This window comes from Gracilinanus agilis, chromosome 2 (assembly GCF_016433145.1).
Source record: "Gracilinanus agilis isolate LMUSP501 chromosome 2, AgileGrace, whole genome shotgun sequence".
NCBI classification, from domain to species: Eukaryota; Metazoa; Chordata; class Mammalia; order Didelphimorphia; family Didelphidae; genus Gracilinanus; species Gracilinanus agilis.
In genome coordinates, this window is record NC_058131.1 from 338,533,037 (window position 1) to 338,553,860 (window position 20,824).

The 20,824-nt window shown below is 35.3% G+C and overlaps 1 protein-coding gene across 4 annotated transcripts in view; it reads right to left on the bottom strand.

The window, feature by feature from the left end:
* Window positions 1–20,824, bottom strand: part of RPN2 (ribophorin II) — a 52,433-nt gene that overhangs the window by 13,405 nt on the left and 18,204 nt on the right. For all 4 annotated transcript variants that reach the window (XM_044664313.1, XM_044664311.1, XM_044664310.1 and 1 more), the window contains exons 6-11: window positions 19,375–19,509; window positions 16,209–16,385; window positions 14,706–14,824; window positions 12,037–12,142; window positions 7,313–7,404; window positions 5,435–5,549 (exon numbers count right to left, since the gene is read on the bottom strand). In XM_044664313.1, coding sequence (XP_044520248.1) covers window positions 5,435–5,549; window positions 7,313–7,404; window positions 12,037–12,142; window positions 14,706–14,824; window positions 16,209–16,385; window positions 19,375–19,509 — 744 coding nt within the window. The remainder of the gene's footprint in view (window positions 1–5,434; window positions 5,550–7,312; window positions 7,405–12,036; window positions 12,143–14,705; window positions 14,825–16,208; window positions 16,386–19,374; window positions 19,510–20,824) is intronic.

Here is a 20,824-nt window from a genome sequence, read left to right on the forward strand (position 1 = left end):
GTTGTTCCCCAATTGATAAATGGTCAAAGGATATGAATAGGCAGTTTTCAGATGAAGAAATCAAAGCTATCAAAAATCATATAAAAAAATGGTCTAAATCTCTCCTGATTAGGGAAATGCAAATTAAAACAACTTCTGAGGCACCACCTTTTACCTATCGGATTGACCAATATGACAGTAAAGGAAAATAATAAATGTTGGGGATGTGGCAAAATTGGGACACTAATGCATTGCTGATGGAGTTGTGAATTGATTCAACCACTGTGGAGGGCAATTTGGAATTATGCCCAAAGAGCTATAAAAGAATCAATTCCTTGCTATATATCAAGGTTCACTTATCATGGTTTCACTGTATTAAGGGTTTAAAAAAAAAAAATAATTCTGTACCACGTAGTTACACTTATCGTGGCACACTATTGGTTGATGGAGTGAAAGGCGACCAACCACAGCACTGTGTTCTGTGTCCTAGGCACTGATTGGCTCGGTGACTGTAGGTTAATAAGAGCATGGAAAAGGTTTATAGAAGAGTGGGAAGGGTTTATAAAGCCTTAAAAAAATATAAATAATAAAATAAATATAATGTCGATACTTCACGGATTTTCACCTATCACAGGGGTCTCTGGAACATAACTCCCAGGATAGGTGAGGGATCACTGTATACCTTTTGATCCAGCAATACCACTACTACTCTGTATTTCAAAGAGATGGAAAAAATGGGAAAGGATCTGTTGGTACAAAAGTATTTATAGCTTTTTGTGATGGCAAAGATTTGGAAACTAAAGGGATGTCCCTCAATTGGGGAATGACTCAACAAATTCTGTGATATGATGGTGATGGAATACTATTGTGCTATAAGGAATGATGAACAGGATGACTTCAGAAAGAGTTGGGAAGATCTATGTGAACCAGTGCAGAGTGAAATAAGCAGAACCAAGAGAACTTTATACTCAGTAACTGAAATATTGTGGAATGATCAAATGTGATATACTAACAGAAATACAACGATCCAGGAAAATTCTGAGGGACTTATGAAAAAGAATGCTATCCACTTCTAGAGAAAGAATGTTAAAGTATAAATGTGGATGAAGACATAAAATTTATCACTTGTTTATTTAGGTATATGATTTGGGATTTTGGTTTTATAAGATTATTCACTTGCAAAAATGAACAATATGGAATTATCTTTTGAATGATAAAACATGTATAACTCAGATTGAATTGCTTGTCAATTCTGGTATGGGGAAGGGAAAAAGGAAGGGAGACAACATGAATCATATAACTTGGGAAAACTTAGGTGAAAATTTGTTATTAAAATAAAGATAAAACTAAAAAAGGTTAATATTTCAGGAAATGATAATTATATAAAACTTTAAAAAGCATCAATGTGACTTATTTTAAAATATAAATAAATTTATCTAGGCTAATCCTGTTTTCTAATATCATGGAGACCTACATATAGTCACTGTAACCAATGTTGTTTCATAGAAATAGCAAATATGATTGCCTATGATTAAAGGTATTTAAATTTGAATCTTTCACAAAAATATATAATCTTATTACCTTTCACATTATATCCTTTTCCAAATAGTATCTTTCCCTTCTATTCAGTAAGCTATCATTTGTTACAAATATTTTCAAGGAAAGAGAAAAATGTAGTCCAAAAAAACTAAACAATACATCAACTATATTGCTGTAATGAAAGGGGAGAAGTGCATTTTCTTAGCTCTTCTCAATGCTTAACTTTGATGTTATAATTACAGAACATTTCATTTAATTTTGGTTCTTCCTATTTATATTAATTTAATCATCATGTATACTATTTTGCCAGTTCTGCTTATTTTATTTTATTCTGCATCAGTTTATGTAATTATTCCCATGCTTCTCTGAATTCTTGTCATTTTTTATGACCCAGTAATATTCCATTTCACTTTATGCAACAATTGTTTACTCTTACCTCAATTAATGGCTATCTACTTTTGCTTCTGGTTCTTTGCTACCACAGAAGGACTATAAATATTTTGATGTATATGGGACCTTTCTCTCTTACCTGAGGTAAATGTTTATCAAAACTCATATTCTCTACATCTCTGAGTTAAGTGCAAAAAAGTTAAGTTTGTAGTTCACTGTTGAATATTAATTAGTATAGCATGCTTGTTCCCTACTAAAACTGTCATTAAGGATAAACTTGATTCATGAAGAGGTGATTCAAAGAAATTCTGTATATGCTAGAAATTAGGCAAAATGGTCTGTAGTTGCTAATATTCTCTCAGTTGCCCTTTCTAGGTATTAATAAGGCTTATATTTTTTCTATGCCTTTGGCACCTGCATCAACTTCAGATACCTTAAATACACCTGATCCCTTGAACACTCTCAACACAACTGGGTGTGTTGCCTACTACTAGCACAGATCTCATCCATGTACATGGGGTCTGGTTTGGCAACTTTCCTATCTGTTCTTTTTAGTGACATTTCCATCTCACCTATGAGCTCATCTAGAACTAATGATAGGGTTCAAGTATGAATCACTGTTCTTAAGGGTGAAAGTAGTTTAATTTTAAAAGATCTTTTCCATTTTCTTCTGTTTGTTGTCCTTCCATTTTCATCCAGGTAAATATTAATACTCTAACTTGAGATCCTTGTCTAGCAACCATGGAGTAAGATAAATTACTAGTGTAGCTGAATTTCCTTAATCTACATATTGTTACTATTAAAAGAAGAAAAGAAGCAGCAGCAAAATGGAAGACAGCTCACAAGGGGAGAAGCAAGAAAAAAATTTTTTTTTCAATGCCCAAAAACAGCATAAAATCTTATTTCATGGGATTTTGGGTCATCTTATATTGTTCATACTCATAAGTATTTTCAAAAAGACCACGATGAAAATAACTGCAATTTAGGCCCCACTCTTAGTTATAGCATATAAAGAAATTCTAGAAACTATTTGATAAAATCCTCCAAATTAAATCAACTTACACTCTGATACTCAATGACCTTTGATAAAAAAAAAAAAAAAAAAAAAAAAAAAAAAAACAGGAAAAGGGTAGAAGTAGTGAGAAATACATAGGGAAAGCATGGTCCAGGACAAAGAAATAAGAAAAGACAAAGGCTTGTAGAATACACAAGTCTCATGTATTTATATCACAAAATACTTTGATAAAGTAATTGGTAGGTACTAGCTTTGGTAAACACCAAATATCACCACAAAGAACAAAACTGAAATATATTTTGACAGGAAAAGATTTTTTATTGATGTAGTTAGCAATTATTGCTGAATCATTTCTGCACAGTCATACCAATACTATTTAGAGCAAAGATTAGAATAAGTAAAAAGCAAGATGAATAAGGAGAAAAAGATATGGTAAACAATAGGAACAACTCACTTCTTAACTATTCAAATAGGTAATCATAAATTATGAAAGAGTTTAATTTTTTTCTAGTTCTATAAAAATAATTATTTGGTAGTTGACTGGTATGGCACTGAATAAATAAATTAATTTAGATAGGACCGTCATTTTTATTATATTAGCTCGGCCTACCACCCATGAGCAATTAATATTTTGCCAATTGCTTAGATCTGATTTTGTTTGAAAAGTGTTTTGTAATTGTGTTAAAAATATTCCTGGGTTTATCTTGGCAAGTAGCATGATTATGAAAAACTGATCATGAGAAATAACACTACCAGTAATCCTAAAATCTATTTATTTATTTATTTGTTTGTTTGTTTGTTTGTTTGTTTGTTTGTTTTTTAGGCAATGGGGGTTAAGTGACTTGCCCAGAGTCACACAACTGGGAAGTTTCTGAGGCCGGATTTGTACCTAGGACCTCCCATCTCTAGGCCTGACTCTCAATCCACTGAGCTACCCAGCTGCCCCCAATTCTAATAATTTTGTATGGAAGTTTGGCTGGTGTAAATCAACTATCACAAAAAGGTGACCAAGAAGAGCCCCAAAACATGTGAGTCAGCAAACACTTGACTCACCTTTAAGTGGAAAGAGCCTAAAATATACACATTAAAATTTATTAATCTTATAAAGAAGAATGATTGGTGATTATTAGTAATATCATCTTATAAAGTAAAGAGTAGCAAAAGATAGTAAAGCCAATTTAAAGAAAGTTTGGCAAGAGATCCAACTAAGTAAAGCCACCCCAAGGGCATTTTAAAATTTTATTTTCATATAAAGTTTTAAAAACCATTTAAGAAATTAACCTTGAATAAAAGTATTTAAGTGATTTTTTTCCATGTTTCCTCCCCTATCCTGCCATACAAAATATTTATTTATAATTGTTCCTAAGAAGAAACTCTTCTCTTTAGAGATCTCCATTGACAATTGTAAAAGGGAATTCTTGGTTCCCTTCGAGTTCACACTTGTGAAAAGGGAATCTTTTGTTCTCTCTGCTTAGTTAACACTTTTGTTAGCAATAACCCTATCAACACAAGCTTGAACTAGGTAGGAGAAGCCTGAAAACCACTTAGTAAGTTCACACCTTACTTGATGCTAGGTGAGAACAAGCCAGAAACTTAAGAGTTCACACACTCAGAAAGATGTGATTCCAAAGGTGAGAACTCAGACAATTTGGAAGTTGTGATTGGCCCCTGTGAAAAGGGGCAGGGACAAGAAACCACCATAAAAGCCATGAAGGCAGTCTGGGGAAGAAGTCTGGTGAAGGATTGTAGTATAGAGTGAACTCCAAGAAGAGAGTCATTCCAAGAAAGAAGTCGGCTCAAAGAAGAAAGTAGGCCTCATGAGCCAACTCAGCTCTATTCATTGTCTTGAGTGAGTAGATAGCTGGTTTTCCCTTCCTGTCTTCTGGAGATAGTTTAATTCTGATTGAAGGTTAACAAGTCCTGGCTGAGCCAAGCACTGGAACAATATTTAGTTAGATAGGTTAATGTCTTTTCTACCCTTTTGTGCTTTCACTCTGTCTACCTCTTTTATAAATAAAAGATTTATAATTTTCATATATTTAGCCAAACCATTAATTTTAACACTTACACAATTAAACCTCCTCTGCTCCTGACAGCTTGAAATATATGCAATAACTGACTAATTTTTCTGTTTTCAATTCTCTGTCAAATTTTCTGACTTCACCAAAGGAGACAGCCTCAATTAAGTGCTAATCGCTCTTTAATACCTACCAGTTTCCCCTTTAACAAGACAAGTACGCCCTAAGCAAAAGGTCTGATAGTTTTAGTGGGGGAATGTAATAACATAATACTGAGGAAGAAACAGTTCAATTCATGGTGGATTTTCAAGGATACTTAGTGAATATTTGAAACTAAGAAGCTTGACTCTTTGGATCTAAAGGAATTTTTTTGATATTTTGTCAGGTCTGTCAGGGATATGATTTGCTCATTTTTTAAACCTAAGAGTAAGAGTATATCACGAATTTAAGCTGAAAAGTGACATCTCAAGAGTCAGTATGGCTTTTTACTGACCTGATGAGGGGTAAGCTCAGCACCAGTGTTTACATCAACCAGCTGGAAGGACAAGGCAAAGTTCTGGTGGCTGTCAACGGTGAATGAGCCCTTTCCTTTAGCTGGGTAGGTCACCCTAAAAGAGAGAAAGTCAAGGAATGAGTTTTCAGGGAATCTCTATCAAGTATCCAAAGTGAGTACTATACCTATTATTCATCTGGCAAAAAATTCTGTAATAGACCTTACCAGGTCTTATAGTCCAGAGGTTCTTAACTTGGGGTTTGTGTACTTGGGTTTTTTTGTTTTGTTCTGTCATAAAATCAGTACCAAGTATTGGTTCCAAGGCAGAAGAGCAGTAAGGATGAGGCAATAGAGGTTAAGTGACCCAGGGTCATACAGCAACAATGTCTAAGGCCAAAACTGAACCCAGGACCTTCCATTTCCAGGCCTTGCTCTCTATCTACTGAGCTACCTAGTTGCCTCTCATGGACTTGTTTTAAAAAACATTTTGAAAACGACTCCAATATATTTTTGTACCCCTATTGTTTTAGTTTATGCTTTTAAAAACATTTATCTGAGAGCAAGGGCTTGTGCCTTCACCAGAAGTCAACCCCTTGATCTAGTTCAACTCTAATTTCTCAGACAAGGAATTTGGGACCTAGAGAGGCACCACAGGAGGTGACAGAAATGAGTGCAGAGTCCAAGAAACAACAATCAAGTCTCACCTCAGAAATTTAATAAATTTGTAACTTTGCTTAAGATACTTAATCTCTCAATGCCTTGTAAGATGAAGATAATAATACTTGTCCTAGCTGACTTTAAAAGTACTTATGGATGTCCTTGCCTGTTTCCTCCTGTGATGATGAAGTGCCTCACTAGAGTCTCCATACTCTTGAATACGGCCAGTGGAACTGTCATAAGCATGGATTCCAAACTAATCCTGACTCTAATCTGGAAATCTTATTTCTGCCCATCTGTTTCTCCAGGCAGGTCTTAGGGGCATTCTGCTATAGACCTATAAGGTAGTCACAGTGCCATTTCCTACTTAGAAAAGTGACCGCAGGACTTAATTGCAGAGCTAAGTCGTGCTTGGTAGATTTTCCTCCTTTTCTGGGCAAATCTTCCATTTTTTATTATTTAATATTGGACTTAAAAATAATTTACTCAGAAGTTGAAGTTAAATAGGAAAATTTATTCTTTTCACAATAAAGTTCATGGATTTCAGGCTAATATCATTGAGCAATAAGTGTCAAATGCCAGCAGACTCTCTGGGTTTTTACTTAATTTTTACTTACAAAAATATGAATCTCTTACCCTAGTAAATAGCATTCTACTGTTCAGAGTGCTATAATGACATTCATTTGATCCTCAAACAATGTAATTATATCTTTAATGTCTCAGAAAAGTAGTCCATTTGCAAGTACAGAGATAAACTTTACTACTTACAACCCTTGTTGGCCTACTAGATTACGAAGTTTGACTCCAAAATGGCTTTGAGGACAACCAGAATAGCTACCTGGTCTCTGGAGCTACCTCTAGCAAATAGAAACTGGGCTTGAATTTAACTCAGAGACTGAAAATTCTCAATAGGATAGTTTCAGGGCCTCTTGTGGATTTCAAATTATCTGTGTAGACTATAAGGGCAACCAGACCAGAATGGAACCAGAAAACCAACTCAGTCCATCAAAAACATGCCTCAGCCTACCAGGAGGCCAGGACCCACAGTGCACAGGTGTGACGTGTTCTGGGATACAGGCTGGAACTGAATGCAATCAACTATATTTTATAAGACTAATACAGCAATGAAATCATGAGGGGTAGGATGACAACCCTCCCCCCCCCCCCACTACCATGCAAATTCAGCTCTGAGGGACTTGTATATATCCCCATTGCATTTACCGTGTGGTTTTGGGTGCAATGCTCTGATCCTTATCCACAGTTGAAAGATCCACATTTGTAATGCCAACTTCAGTAGAGACCTTAACTTTGAGCTATATTGGAACAAAATAAATAAAGGCTACCATTAGTTCAAATCTAGCAAGTTCAAATCTTGCAAGACAGTTATTAGACATGTGAACTTGGGCAAATCACTTAATCCTGTTTGCCTCAGTTCCTCAAAATGAGCTGGAGAAAGAAATGGCAAATGACCAAGTATCTTTGCCAAGAAATTCCAAAAGGGGCCATGAAGAATTGAACATGTCTGAAACAACTGAAGAACAACAATTGTTAGGTATATCAGAAAGAACAATCTGTCATAGGTCACTGGGTCCAGGGGAAACATTTTAGTAAAATCTTTGCAGTAAGTACAATGTAGGGATAATCCTTAAATCTCTATAGATAGAAATAAATATTTTTCTCACTACTGTTGTGGCAGAGTGGTGGCAACTGTAAAAATACTCTTAAAAATCAGAGTCCCCCTCCCCCTTTTTTTAAACCCTTGTACTTCGGTGCATTGTCTCATAGGTCGAAGAGTGGTAAGGGTGGGCAATGGTGGTCAAGTGACTTGCCCAGGGTCACACAGCTGGGAAGTGTCTGAGGCCGGATTTGAACCTAGGACCTCCTGTCTCTAGGCCTGACTCTCAATCCACTGAGCTACCCAGCTGCCCCCTACATAGCCCTTTTTAACTAAAGAAACACAGACTAATTTAATGACCTGCTCAACAAACATGTAGCATAAAGGTGGGATGGGGAGGGTGAAATTAGTTCTCTAGCTTTCCATTTATCGATCTGATCCCATACTCTCTTAAAAAACTTTCCCCTTCATTGTTATTTTGATTTCAAGTCACCTAGAATTTCCCTTATACTACCCCACCACCACCTACAGTCATCCCTTATAACAAGGATTTTTTAAATAGAGAAAAATTAGTAAAACAAATCATCATATTAAAGAAATTCTAGCATCATATGCCATGTTCCACACTTGTGAACTACCAACCTCTGCAAAGGATGGGTAGAGAAGTCTTTTCATTTCTCTTCTTTGCCTTTTATGAACATGGATACATCATAATAGAATACAATATCCATATATTCATTTTGTGGTACCAGGAGAAATAATTCTAAATAAAAGTCACCCCAACCACAATAAACTCAGTCTATCCTTTAATTTAACCATTAGCCTTTATTTAAAGATATTTCTAGTTGTAGCTATCATTGCCAAAAGAAAATGCTGATTTATATTAAAATTAGTACCAAATGAAGACTCCTAGCTATGTCTCTAAAACTTATCTAAACAGTTAACTGCAAATGAATTATAAATGTCACGTTAACTCTACCCTTACCATCAAAAAATAAATCTCAAAAATTGAAAACCATCAAAATCATCTGTTGAGGAGACTCATTTTAAGAAGAAATAAAAGCAGGTTTCCTGAATGTTAACTGCATCTTTTAAACAAACTATAAATATGTCCTTTCACAGTTTTAATAAGGAAAGAGGGAATTTTTTTCTCATTCAATAGGTGATTAGGGGGTTGGTCCATGCTGGCCCTTTCTTTTGACTATAGTGTATGTCATAAACATCACAAAAATATCTTAATGCCAGGAAATGTAGCCTTTCCGTTGGGAGTAATAACCATCCTGTTTAGTTCATTACTGTCAAAAATGATGGTACATTAGGGGCAATTAATGCTAATGACAGCTTCCAAAACCCATGGCTCCCCTGACAACTTGCCCAATAACAATGAGTACTATTAGGGGCCCTTCATGCAAAGCTGCCAGTGTTAATGCACTCCAGCCAGCTCAAGGCACCTCTGGAGAGATTAAACAGAACCAGCCTGCTGGTTTTGATGCTCTAAGTGTGATTATTATTGCAATTAGAAAGCAAATTTGACATGTGCAGTGGAGGTCAGCCCTTATAAATAAGAATTAGACCCACTCTGATGAATATAGCAGGCAGGACTCTCATACTAACTCCATCAGGTTAAAAAAGTGATGGCAATGATTTAAATGGAAGACATTAGTATTTACATTAATAACAGCTATTGGCAATTATTGTTACTGTGCATCTATTTCTCAGTTTTTTTAAATACTACAAAAGCATTTTACAAATACTAGGCTTGATTCAATGATGAATAAACTATTCTCTGTAGAGACAAATGCTCACCATTAGCAATTACAGAGGAATTTTGAGAGTGCTAAGGACTAGGTAAATGTCCTTGAAACCATTTTCTAAATGACATTAAATGCAAGTTTCACTAAAGAAGAGAAACTGGGACAATGGAAATATGACATGCCTTAATCATGCATAAAACGAGGAACAGCACCAAGAGATCATCATTAAGACTCATTCTTCTTAAAATGGAAATGAGTCAGCTATCCTGACCACCATCCCCATCAGCTAGAAAGGACCTTAAGAAATCATTTGGTTTTCAATTTGAGGCAAGACAACCTCTTCAGACAACCACTACTTAATTCACTACTTCAAGAATTCAAGATTTCAACGCAAATCATGGCCTTTGTATACCTTAATAGATGATCTTGGTGAATTGCTGTGGCAAAGTACTCAGTATTTGTATGTCAACTTTCTGATGATAACCCTGACTGTTCTGAACTAGACTGGTCCTCAAGCAACAAATATATATAGTAATCTTCCTTCACATTTCCCTATTAACCTTTATATCAGGGGTTTTAGTCAGAGATCTTGGCTTTGGAATATATTTTGATAGCCATATTAATATTCCCAGCACTTGGTATAGTACCTGGCAAATATCCAGAAAAAGTATTTATTCAGGGTTTACTATTTATCATAATGATGGTATTGAGTATATGTGCTGATAATAAAAAGCAAATAAAGGATTTTTACAAATAAAATAAAGTACTGATGCTTACTTAAAGGCATAATCTTCAGTTATCATCAAAATTCACATATGGATCTCATACAGTACATACCAAGATAAGCTTAAAGTGGGTACATGATTTACAGAAAGAGGGTGCTATTATAAGCAAATTAGAGGAGCATGAAAAAACTGTTTATTTCTAATTTACGAAGTAAGGGGAGAGTTTATGGCTAAATGATAGACAGAGGTTCATAGAAGATAAAATTGATAATTTTGATTACATAAAATTTAAATGTTTTTGCAAAAACAAAACCAATGTAGCCAAAATTAGAAGGAAAGCAGGAAATTGAGAAAAACATTTTTAAAATAAGTTTCTTTGATCAAAATTTTATTTCTCAGATAAATAGGAAATGGAGCCAAATTTATAAAAACAAGAGCTTTTACCCAATTGATAAATGGTCATAGGACATGAATGAGCAGTTTTCAGAGCAAGAAATCAAAGCTATCAATAATCATGTGGAAAAATGCTCTAAAATAACTAATAATTAGAGAAATGCAAATTAAAACAATCCTTAGGTACCACTTCCTTGGCTAAGATGACAGAAAAGAACAATGACAAATGTTGGATGGGATGTGGGAAAACAGGCACATTGAGTCACTGTGAACTAGTCCAACTATTCTGGAGAACAATTGAAACTATGACTAAAGGACAATAAAACTGTATACACTCTGACCCAGAATTAGTGCAAAGAGATCAAAGAAAAGGACCCCTATGTACAAAAATATTTATAGTAGCTCTTCTTGTGATGGCAAAGAATTGAAAACAGAGGGGATGTCCATCCATTGGGGAATGGCCGAACTAGTTGTGACATGTGATATGTGATAGTGATGGAATACTAATGTGCTGTAAGAAAAAGACAAGGGATGATTTCAGAAGCACCTGGGAAGGCTTAAATGAGCTGACAGCAAAATTAAGTAAGCAAAACTAGGAGATCATTAAACACAGTGACACAAATATTTTAACAATAACCAACTGTAAAATGCGATGATTTGCCACAACAACAAAAGACTCATGGTAAAAATACTATCCAATTCCAGAGAGAACTGATGAATTCTGATTATAGATTAAAGCATTTTTTTTTGCTTTATTAATCTTTTCCTGATCACTACCCCCCCAACATGGCTAATGGTAAAATATACTTTGCATGACTTCATAAGTATAATAGCTATGGTATTTCTTTCCTTTTCAATGAAAAGGGGAAAGGGGAAAGGGTGGGGGAGAAGATAAGAATTTGGAACTGAAACAAATTAAAAATTTCAAAAATAAACCTTAAAATTTTTTTTCCTTTATCCTTGCAAAAGGATGGACTATTAAATGAAAAGCTAACCAACCAACCAACCAAATAAATAAAATCAACCCCCACCCCCATTCACATATATAGAGGACAGCTCATATCACCAGATAAATGAAGCAATTTTACAGCTCGAAGTAAAGAGTCTAACATATTTTCATCATAGATGACTATAGGTTGCATGTTATATGCAAATTCTCAATCTCTATCATATATCATTCAGTCCTTTCCTTGTTTAGCTAACAACAAGCATATAATCTGATATAAAAAGGCCCTTTCACCCACATTTGTAAAGGACATACTACTCAATTCTTTTACATAATACAACAATGGCACAGACTGCCAAATGACAGTCCAAATATTTAACTTTCTTCAACAGGCTAGTTTTAGCTTGGTCAGAGGATGAAGTCAAATCCTCTATATGAAAAATGATTTATTCCTGTTTACACACTGTTTCCAGCATTGCCATGGCAACAGAGATGACAAGAAAAGCACCTACCTCCACAACATTTGCAATGTAACGGCTATCACCTTCAATGTTGATAGAGAAGTCATAGTAACCACTGGCAGGCTTGGCATTCATGAAGTTTAGATCAAAATGATCTCTGTGTAAATTGGAGCATGGTTGTTATTAAGGCTTTATGTAAGACGGTCATTAATAATAACTAATAATACCTTATAAACCTGGCTTGGTTATTTATATTTAAAATGTGCTTTATAATAATTATTTCTTAATTCCCTCAAAAAGTCTATAAGGTGAACAGAATAGATTTTTAACTCAATTATACAGAAAAAGAAATTTGGGTTTAGAGAAGCTAAATTACTTTTCATAGGAAGTGGCAGAGCCAGGGATACCACTAGACCTTCTGATTTTGAGCCCCATGTTCTTTCTACCACCTTATATTTCCTCTTCATACAATAGACAAGTATTTTAATAAGCAGAATGAGGGCCTCACTCTGATTTCATGGCTGCTCCAGTTAATCTCACTTCTTTTAACTAATTTCTATCCCATCTCCTCTATTCTTCTCAAATTTGCTTTTTCCAGATCTTCCAGGTTACACTCTGGAATACACTATGCCCTTAGCTTGTGAAAAGTAATTCCTTTTTTCATAACATTCTTAAAAATTTACTTCTTCCATGACTACGTAAAAAAAAAAAAAATAAAAATAAAAGAATTTCTGAATCTATCAAAACATTTAACTTCTGTGAGCCTCTTTACTTTTGAGGACAAGCTATATACTTTTCCTACATACTAATCATTAGTTTGTCTTTCAAATCGGTCTATTTGTTTAATGTATTTTCTGTTACCTGTGCACATTTAATGTCTGTCTAATGAATACACTTAAACTACATCTGAGATTCTAAACTCCTCAGGATATGGGACATAATTGTATAGTATTTAACATAATACAAAGGCACAATCTGATAATGATAAAGCTGGTTAGGGTTTTTTTTGTTCAGACAATTGTATCATGTGTTGTCATAGTCATAGTTGTTTTTCTTGTGGAGGAAGTCAAGCTGAACTTTTTTTTAAAAACCTTTACCTTCTGTCTTAGAATCAATATTGTTTATTGGCTCCAAGGCAGAAGAGTGGTAAGGACTAGGCAGTGGGGGTGAAGTGACTTGCCCAGGGTCACACAGCTAGAAAGTGTCTGAGGCCACATTTGAACCTAGGACCTCCCATCTCTAGGCTTGGTTCTCAATCCATTGAGCCACCCAACTGCCTAAGGTTAGGTTTTAAAAAGCTATTAGAACAATGTGGCCAAATGCAAATGAAAATGACATTGGAAGGCAGTGAAGTGTAGCAGACAGAAATCTGGATTTGGAGTTAAAGGACCTGGGTTCAAATTCTGGTTTTGCCACTTACTTCCTATGGGATGTTGGTCGAGTCATTTAAACACGTTAGGCTTTGGTTATATCATCTGCAAAATGAGAGATTTGGACTAGAGATCCCTCCCAGTTCTAAATACTATGATAAATATTTTTAATTTTGTAAGAAAATTTAAAAAATAATAAAACCCAAGATTTCTGATACTTATAAACCAAGGATGAAAATAAATCAGAATGAAGGCTTATTCAAAGAATTTCAATAGCCAAAAATAAGCTTGGATTTGGTATTATGATCATAATATTAAGAAAATGGCTGTGTTCATTAACCAGCAATTACTATAACTCCCCACCTCCAAGTTTTTGCTCAGACTGTACTCTCTCTATGGACTGCAATACTCACCTATTTACCATTACCAGACTTAAAGAGTCTTTGTGCTACAGTACATACCATATAAACAAGTCCCACATCCCAAGTAGCTTAGAATCTAAGATGGAACAGCATATTCATTGGACAGATGTAAAATGTACACATGTAACGGAAGAAAATGTCAGCCACTGAAATCTTTTGTATTCTTCAAAATCCTACTTAAAAAATGCCCCATCCTCAAGTTAGCCCTGCTAGCCAGGAAGCTAAAGGAAGAGCATGCCTGAGGAACTGAGATGACTTACCTGCCCAGTAGACATAGCAGTATGCGGGCAAAGGAGGCAGTGTGATGCCAGTAGAAGAAGGGAAAGGATGTTAAGACCCTGACAAGCTGTCAACATGTTTTCACTGTGTATGTGTTTCACTATCAATGAACTTTATGTATATTCTTGCCATTGATGCTTTGTGTATTTGTGGGAGAATGTACCCTAGGTTTAGAGAAGGTTTTATAGCTATTGTTCTTAGTAAATAGCATATCAGTGAGCACTCTGCCTTTATCTAACTGTGACTTCCAGCTATTATTAAAGTTAAGCACACCAATAAAATAAAATATAAAATGCCCTCTTCTCCATCTGAATCATCCCCCATTCCCTAAATTCTCAGAAAAGAAACTAATGAACAAATAATGAAAAATAATGAACAAATCTAAAGTGTATGGTAAGGTCCAGAGTATTTTTTACTTCCCTTATATTCTATCACTATTTTCTATTGTAGTTATTATGCAAATATCTTATGTCTAGTAGACTGTAGGATCCTTAAAAACTGAGATCATGTCTTAGACTTTTGTGTGCCAAGTGCTATTATCAAATGACTGCACACAATGGATGCTCAACAATAAATGACAGAATTAAACACCCCCCACCCCTTTTTAAAAGGTGTACTAAAAAGCCAGCAGAATGGTCTGGGGACTTACCCTGAAGGAGTAAATGCAGTCTGCTGTAGGACTGAATTTTTAGTAGAAGAAGATTTAGCACGTTCTAGCATGACAGAAGCCTGAGCCAATGGCTGTGACATTACATTAGAAACTTGCAGCTGGAAATACAAAATTTATGATTACTTTTTATTGCTCATTCATACTAGCTATGTAACCCTGGGCAAGTCATATAATTTACCTGTCTCGGTTTCCTCAACTATAAAATGGGGATCATAAGGTTGTTGTGAGGATCTATGAGATAATATTTGTAAAGTGCCTAGCATAGTGCCTGGCACATAGCCAATATTTAATAAATGTTTTCCCTTTTCCTCTTCCAAATAATTATAGGAGAGAGCTGTTTAGGTAAATTTACTTTTAAAAATCGACTATAGGTAGACATCAGAAATCAAATATAATCAATTTGGCCTGGATGATAAAATTTTATAGTAAAAAATGGACAGGATCTCAGGATTTTGGAACTGGAAAGAACACTTGAGACCACATGGTCCAACCCCTTCATCATATAGATGTGAGAACTGAGACCTAATGATGTGTCAAAAGACACACAACAGATGGCAGAACAAAGACAAGAATATGGAATTTTCACCTCTGATAAACTAAGGCAGAGGCTAAGTGACTTCTCCAGAATCACAGGGCTAGAGTCTAAGATCATATTTGAAATGAAATCTTCCTGACTTCAGACCTAGTGCTATATCCATGGAACCACCTAGCTGCCACAATTTTTACCTGGCAAAGTTAACTTTTAGGATTATTCAATGATAGAATCCTGCAGGATCTCTTTGTGAATGAAAACTGAGGTTATGCAATGGGTATGGAGGGAAAAAATGATCAGTATACCCATACAACCTTGAAAAAGGACCCAACTATTTTAGCTCCAATAAATTCCGAATTCATAACGGAATTAACCTAGGAATAAAATTTCAAAGCAGTACAATTTGCAATAGTTGTAGGAGAACACATTTTTTTTTAGAATTTAAAAAAATTATGACTGTGAACATCAATCATGACATTTCAATAAATAAACCAATATAAAAAAGAGGACAACATATGAAACCATGAACTTTGATAACATACACCTTTTCAAAGTACACAGTAAATTTAACATGGCAGTAAAACACTGCCCTGCTAGTCTGTGTTCTCCCTGCCATTTCCTTCTGCTTCTGTATTCTTATAGATGGAAGCCTCTTGGGATATCATGGACACAGAAATGAAATGTGTATAAGCTTAATCTTATACAATCCTTTTTTAACATCCTTTGAAAAATCAACCTTAACTATAAGGGTTAGGCAGTTCTGTTGAGAAAGTAAGTCAAGGCATCATGTCTGTCCTTAATGAAATGAGTTATGTCCTAAATAATATTTATGCCTTCATGAGGTTAATGACTAGTCATATGAGGTAGTTTTTGTAAAATAAAATAATCTAAAAATGTGCTGCTGAAATAAAACTCAATGTGGACTCTAAATAAATTTGTGGAAATCATACCCGGAGAACAGGCTGCTGGTGAGACACTGAAGCTGAACCCTCAGCAACAATGACAAGAGGCAGATGATAGCGATTTTGAGAAAATGCAGCAGCAGCAGCAGCAACACTGAAGGCTTCAGAGAGAGAGTCAAAGTTCTTTTTGCTGAAAACTGCATTCACCAGCTGGATAACTTGATCCTGAAGGAAAAGGAGAACATCCCAAGGTAATCAGTAGGAAAGAAAGAAAATGTGAAATATACTTCCTCTGTTTTTGTCAGCATCAAAGGAGGACTAAGTCAACTCCTTTTCCAATTTCTAGGTAGTAGCATAAAAAGTCTTTTGGTCATAAACTGAAATTTATAAATGGAGGGAAAAAAGTAGAAAATCTAGATTTATTTTTGATGGCTTTGGTCCTCTTTCTATTATTTGTGCAAGCTGAAATATTTCTGTCAATTTTTACTGTGATGACATGAGATCTTAAAAGAAAAGATCTGCTACTCTAGTTTGTGCCAGTGATGTGAAAACTTTGATAAAAAAAAAAAAAAGGGCTTTGATAAAAGGGAAACAAATCCCCTAAAATTAAACATATCTATGTATAAACATATGAGTGCTAAAATGCATTTTTACTACCTGTTCTCCATGCTGAAATTCTTTCCCTCCTCCTCTTCACTTTCTTGGCTTCCTTTCAAGTTTTAGCTAAAACCTAGCCTTCTACAAAAACCCTTTTTGGTCCCCCTCAATGCTAGTGCCTTCCCTCTAAAATTAACTCCAATTTAGCCTTACACATACTTTTTTGTATATTATCTCCTCCATTAGACTATAAGCAGGGACTGTTTTGGCCTTTCTTGGTATCCCCAGTGCTCAGTATAGCATCAGAGGAGATGCTTAATAAATACTTGTTGACTTGAGTTATCATACACAGTAGTACCATTTACAATGAAATGTATTACTGCTCACTAAATCTTTATCCTATCAATTCCTATTTCTCCTCTCTTTCTTCCCATTCCATCCTTATAAGATGAACTAAGGCTAAATTTTTATTTAAAAGAACTTTGGAAATGAGAAATTTATTTTGGAAAGAAACCCAAAATGCTATTGATTAAAAAGAATATGTAACATAAAATCAATGCCAGATTGCTTACCATCTTAGCTGGTGGAAGGGTGAGGAGAGGAGAATTTGAGACTCAAATTCTTTTTATAAATGTCAGAAAAGGCTTTTATGTGTAACTGGGAGAAAATAAAGTCAAATAAAAATTTTTAAAAGAAAGAAATAATATGTAAGCCTAACAAAAAAACAAACAAACCTGGAAATGATTTTCAAAAAGAAGCTTAAGAAAGATATTTATAAAAGTTATGGAGCTGTCCTGCTTAAAAAGAAATCTATTCCCTTCCATTGAACCATTAAACACATGCACATGACACTAACACAAGCCTCTTGTTCCTAACAGCACAATTCAGTCAACATTAAACCATGATCTGAATTTTACCAATTATATTTTTGTATCACTTGGCCAGTGACACCTTAACGTCTATGACTTCACTAAAGTTGCCCTATGACAGGCTTGATTCCTCTAGTTATATACCTGTTTTGGAAAAACCAAGAAATAAAGGTAGAATTACTTCAGATCTAATACGTAAACTATCTTCATTTTTTTCCCCTCAACCCAGCCAGTATAAGTGTTCTGAATTAACTCCATCACAGAAAGCATATTTTCCTCTATTAACACTCATAGGAAAAAACTAAAAAAAAAAAAAAAAATCTTTAAAGAGGATGGGCTACTTTAGCTTATTAATTTTTTTCAGGGGGAGGGGGAAAGCCCCATATAAATGAAACAACTATGATAAGACAGAAGCCTCAAATTGGAAGCAATGTGGAGAGATTTTACTAGCAGGGCTACAATCCAAATATCCTGGATATCTTATTATTTACTATTTCCTAAAAATTCTCCAGAGAAAATTCCAATGTTTAATAATGCATAACAACAGGGAAGCTTCAATATCTAATTCAAATCCCTCCTCCAAAATACTGAACAACAGAAGCTTATTTTTACAAATGCTCTCTAAGGCAGAGGTTGGCAAGCTTTCAAAAGTGAGGCTAGTTATAGATTCTTGCCCTGAGGGAGGACAAACTAAAACAGGCAAAAAGCACAAGGGCAGCCCAGCTCAAAAGTATCTCCTATATATTGTCCACCAATGATAAGAAGCATCTAAATTATCATGTCTTTAAAAAAAAGGAAACATACTACCTCACCCCACCCCCAGGAGGATTAAGACCATCTGTCATTTTGAGAAACTTTAAGAGGAACACTGGCAAGCTGGAATACATGAGCAAAAAAAAAAAAAAAAAATTTACATCATATAAGAATCTGTGGGAAGAATTGGATTTATATAGCAAGGAGAAAAGACCTATGAAGAGAATCTAAGAGGTGATGATAGGAAAGGGGCAAGACTGAGGACAGGGAAATGGATAAACTTGTATGAAATATGTCTACAAATAATATGTTTGGTTTTTAACTTTGACTACTTAAAAGGCTGTCAAATGGAAAAACTTTTGCACTTAATCTGAGTGGCTCCAGAAATCAAAACTAGGACTAATGCAAATTTGAGGTCAGGATAAGAAATGCATAAAAATTACAACTGCATGACAATAACTTTGTGATATAGTTTTTTTCCTTAATGGATATGACCAAGTAGGGGTTGACAGATCACTTCACTAGAATACTGCATTAGAGATTCATGCTCTTTGTAATGGTTAGACTAAGTGACATCTGAAATCCCATGTAACTAAAGAATTCTATGATTATCAGGAATTATTTTAACCAGATTGTCTTCTAACAGCTAACTGAGGTCATCCAAATCACGGGAAAGGGAATTTTACCAGGAAAGAGGAATAATTCTGAAGCACCGAGAAAGTTCCCTGGAGGACAAGCATAGGTAGGAGAGCAAAAGGAAGATCACAGAGTGAAATGAATTAAGTAGGGATATGGGATATGAAGAAGGTCAACAAGTATGAATTTCATCTACTTCACAATTCTGACAAGGGCTCCAATGAATATGTGTATTAGATTACCAAAATGTGCTTAAAGTAATCAAGTTTTTCTACTAGCCTTTATTTGTAAAAAGTCTACCCTAGCACCAGTAGATAAAGGATTCTTTGTCTATACATTATTAACTGTCTAATTAATACCTCCTTAAAGGGTGGCTCTGTTCCCACATGGTCTGAGAGCTGGTAGGTAGCAGCAACGAATAATGCTGTGGGCTCTAAGCCTTCTTCAAACTGTAGATACACTCCACCCAGGTCATCTAAACGAGCAACGAGGTCCTGCCATAAGACACAATCAAAATATAAGTCAAATAAAAACAGAGAAACTATCTGTGTAATTGAAATAGAAATGCTTTATCATCATTCTAGTATAACTATGGGATTGGCATATTGAATTCTAAGGAATCTCAGAGAAAGTTTCTGGTAAGCAGTGTGCTCCTTAAGAAAGCAAGCAATCACAACATCATATGACATCTCTCTGATAATAAAGGCAGTCCCCACTCTTCACCCCAAGGCACCTCTTATAAGCAGCATCAGGATTCTGAGAGAGGCAATCTTTCTTGCATTCATCCCCATACAGGTATCCTCATGCCCAAAGTGCTTTCCCTCCCTCTCCTCTAGATTCTCCCAAGGTTCAACACTGATGGCTCCATACAGAAAGGTTCTTTTGATCCCCTCATTTGTTATATCCCTTTCTTTCTCAAACTAAATCATATTTTCTTGAGATTATGGATTAAATACAGAAAGGAGCTTAAGAGGTAATCTAGCCCAGCTCCTTCATTTTGCAAATGAAGAAAATGAGGCCCAGAGAATTTACTAATGTCATACAGACAGTGGCCCAAGCAGAATTTGAACCCAGATCAGCTGCCACTGATTTTTCTCCTATATCATGTGTTGTGTAATTTTTTTCTAACCATGGGTACGCAAATGATAAGCAAAATATCCAAGCCATAAAGAAAGAGGTTTATTATGGGAGGGTTGATCCCACAACAAAGCCAGACCTCCTGGTCATGACCAGAGGACCCCAAGCACTGTGAGGGACCTTCTTTTATACCCCAAAGAATTAGACAACTTTTATACCAGTACAAAAATAGTACAAAATAGTCATACCCCTCAAAGAATAGACACCCAGAAGCAATATTGATTGGTTAAGTCAGCTAGAAAGTACTTCTGATTTGTCCATAAGATTAGGTCAACTAGGAAGCACCTCTTATTTGGTAAAAAAATCTTTTGATCATGACTTAAGAATCACTTAATGGAAAGGGGGAAAGCAATGATGCCTGGGCTAAGAGTGGGTGGAGATGAGTGGTACCAGGTTCTTAACTAAAGGTCAGACATCCTGACCTATAAAAGATCACAAGTTGGGGTGCCTGAAACAGCAACACTGAAGGGTGGGGTTGGCACTAAGGCCTTGCAAAAGCAGTTATTTCCTTAATCCAAAACCTTAATACTTATACCAGAATATTCACAAAAACCTGCTAAAATCACAACTTATGCTATCTATCTAAGAATTACCATCATGATTATCTCAAGACTACTGATAACATTAAAATCTAATCTTCACATAATGGGCTTGGGGGATTTTTCTCTCACA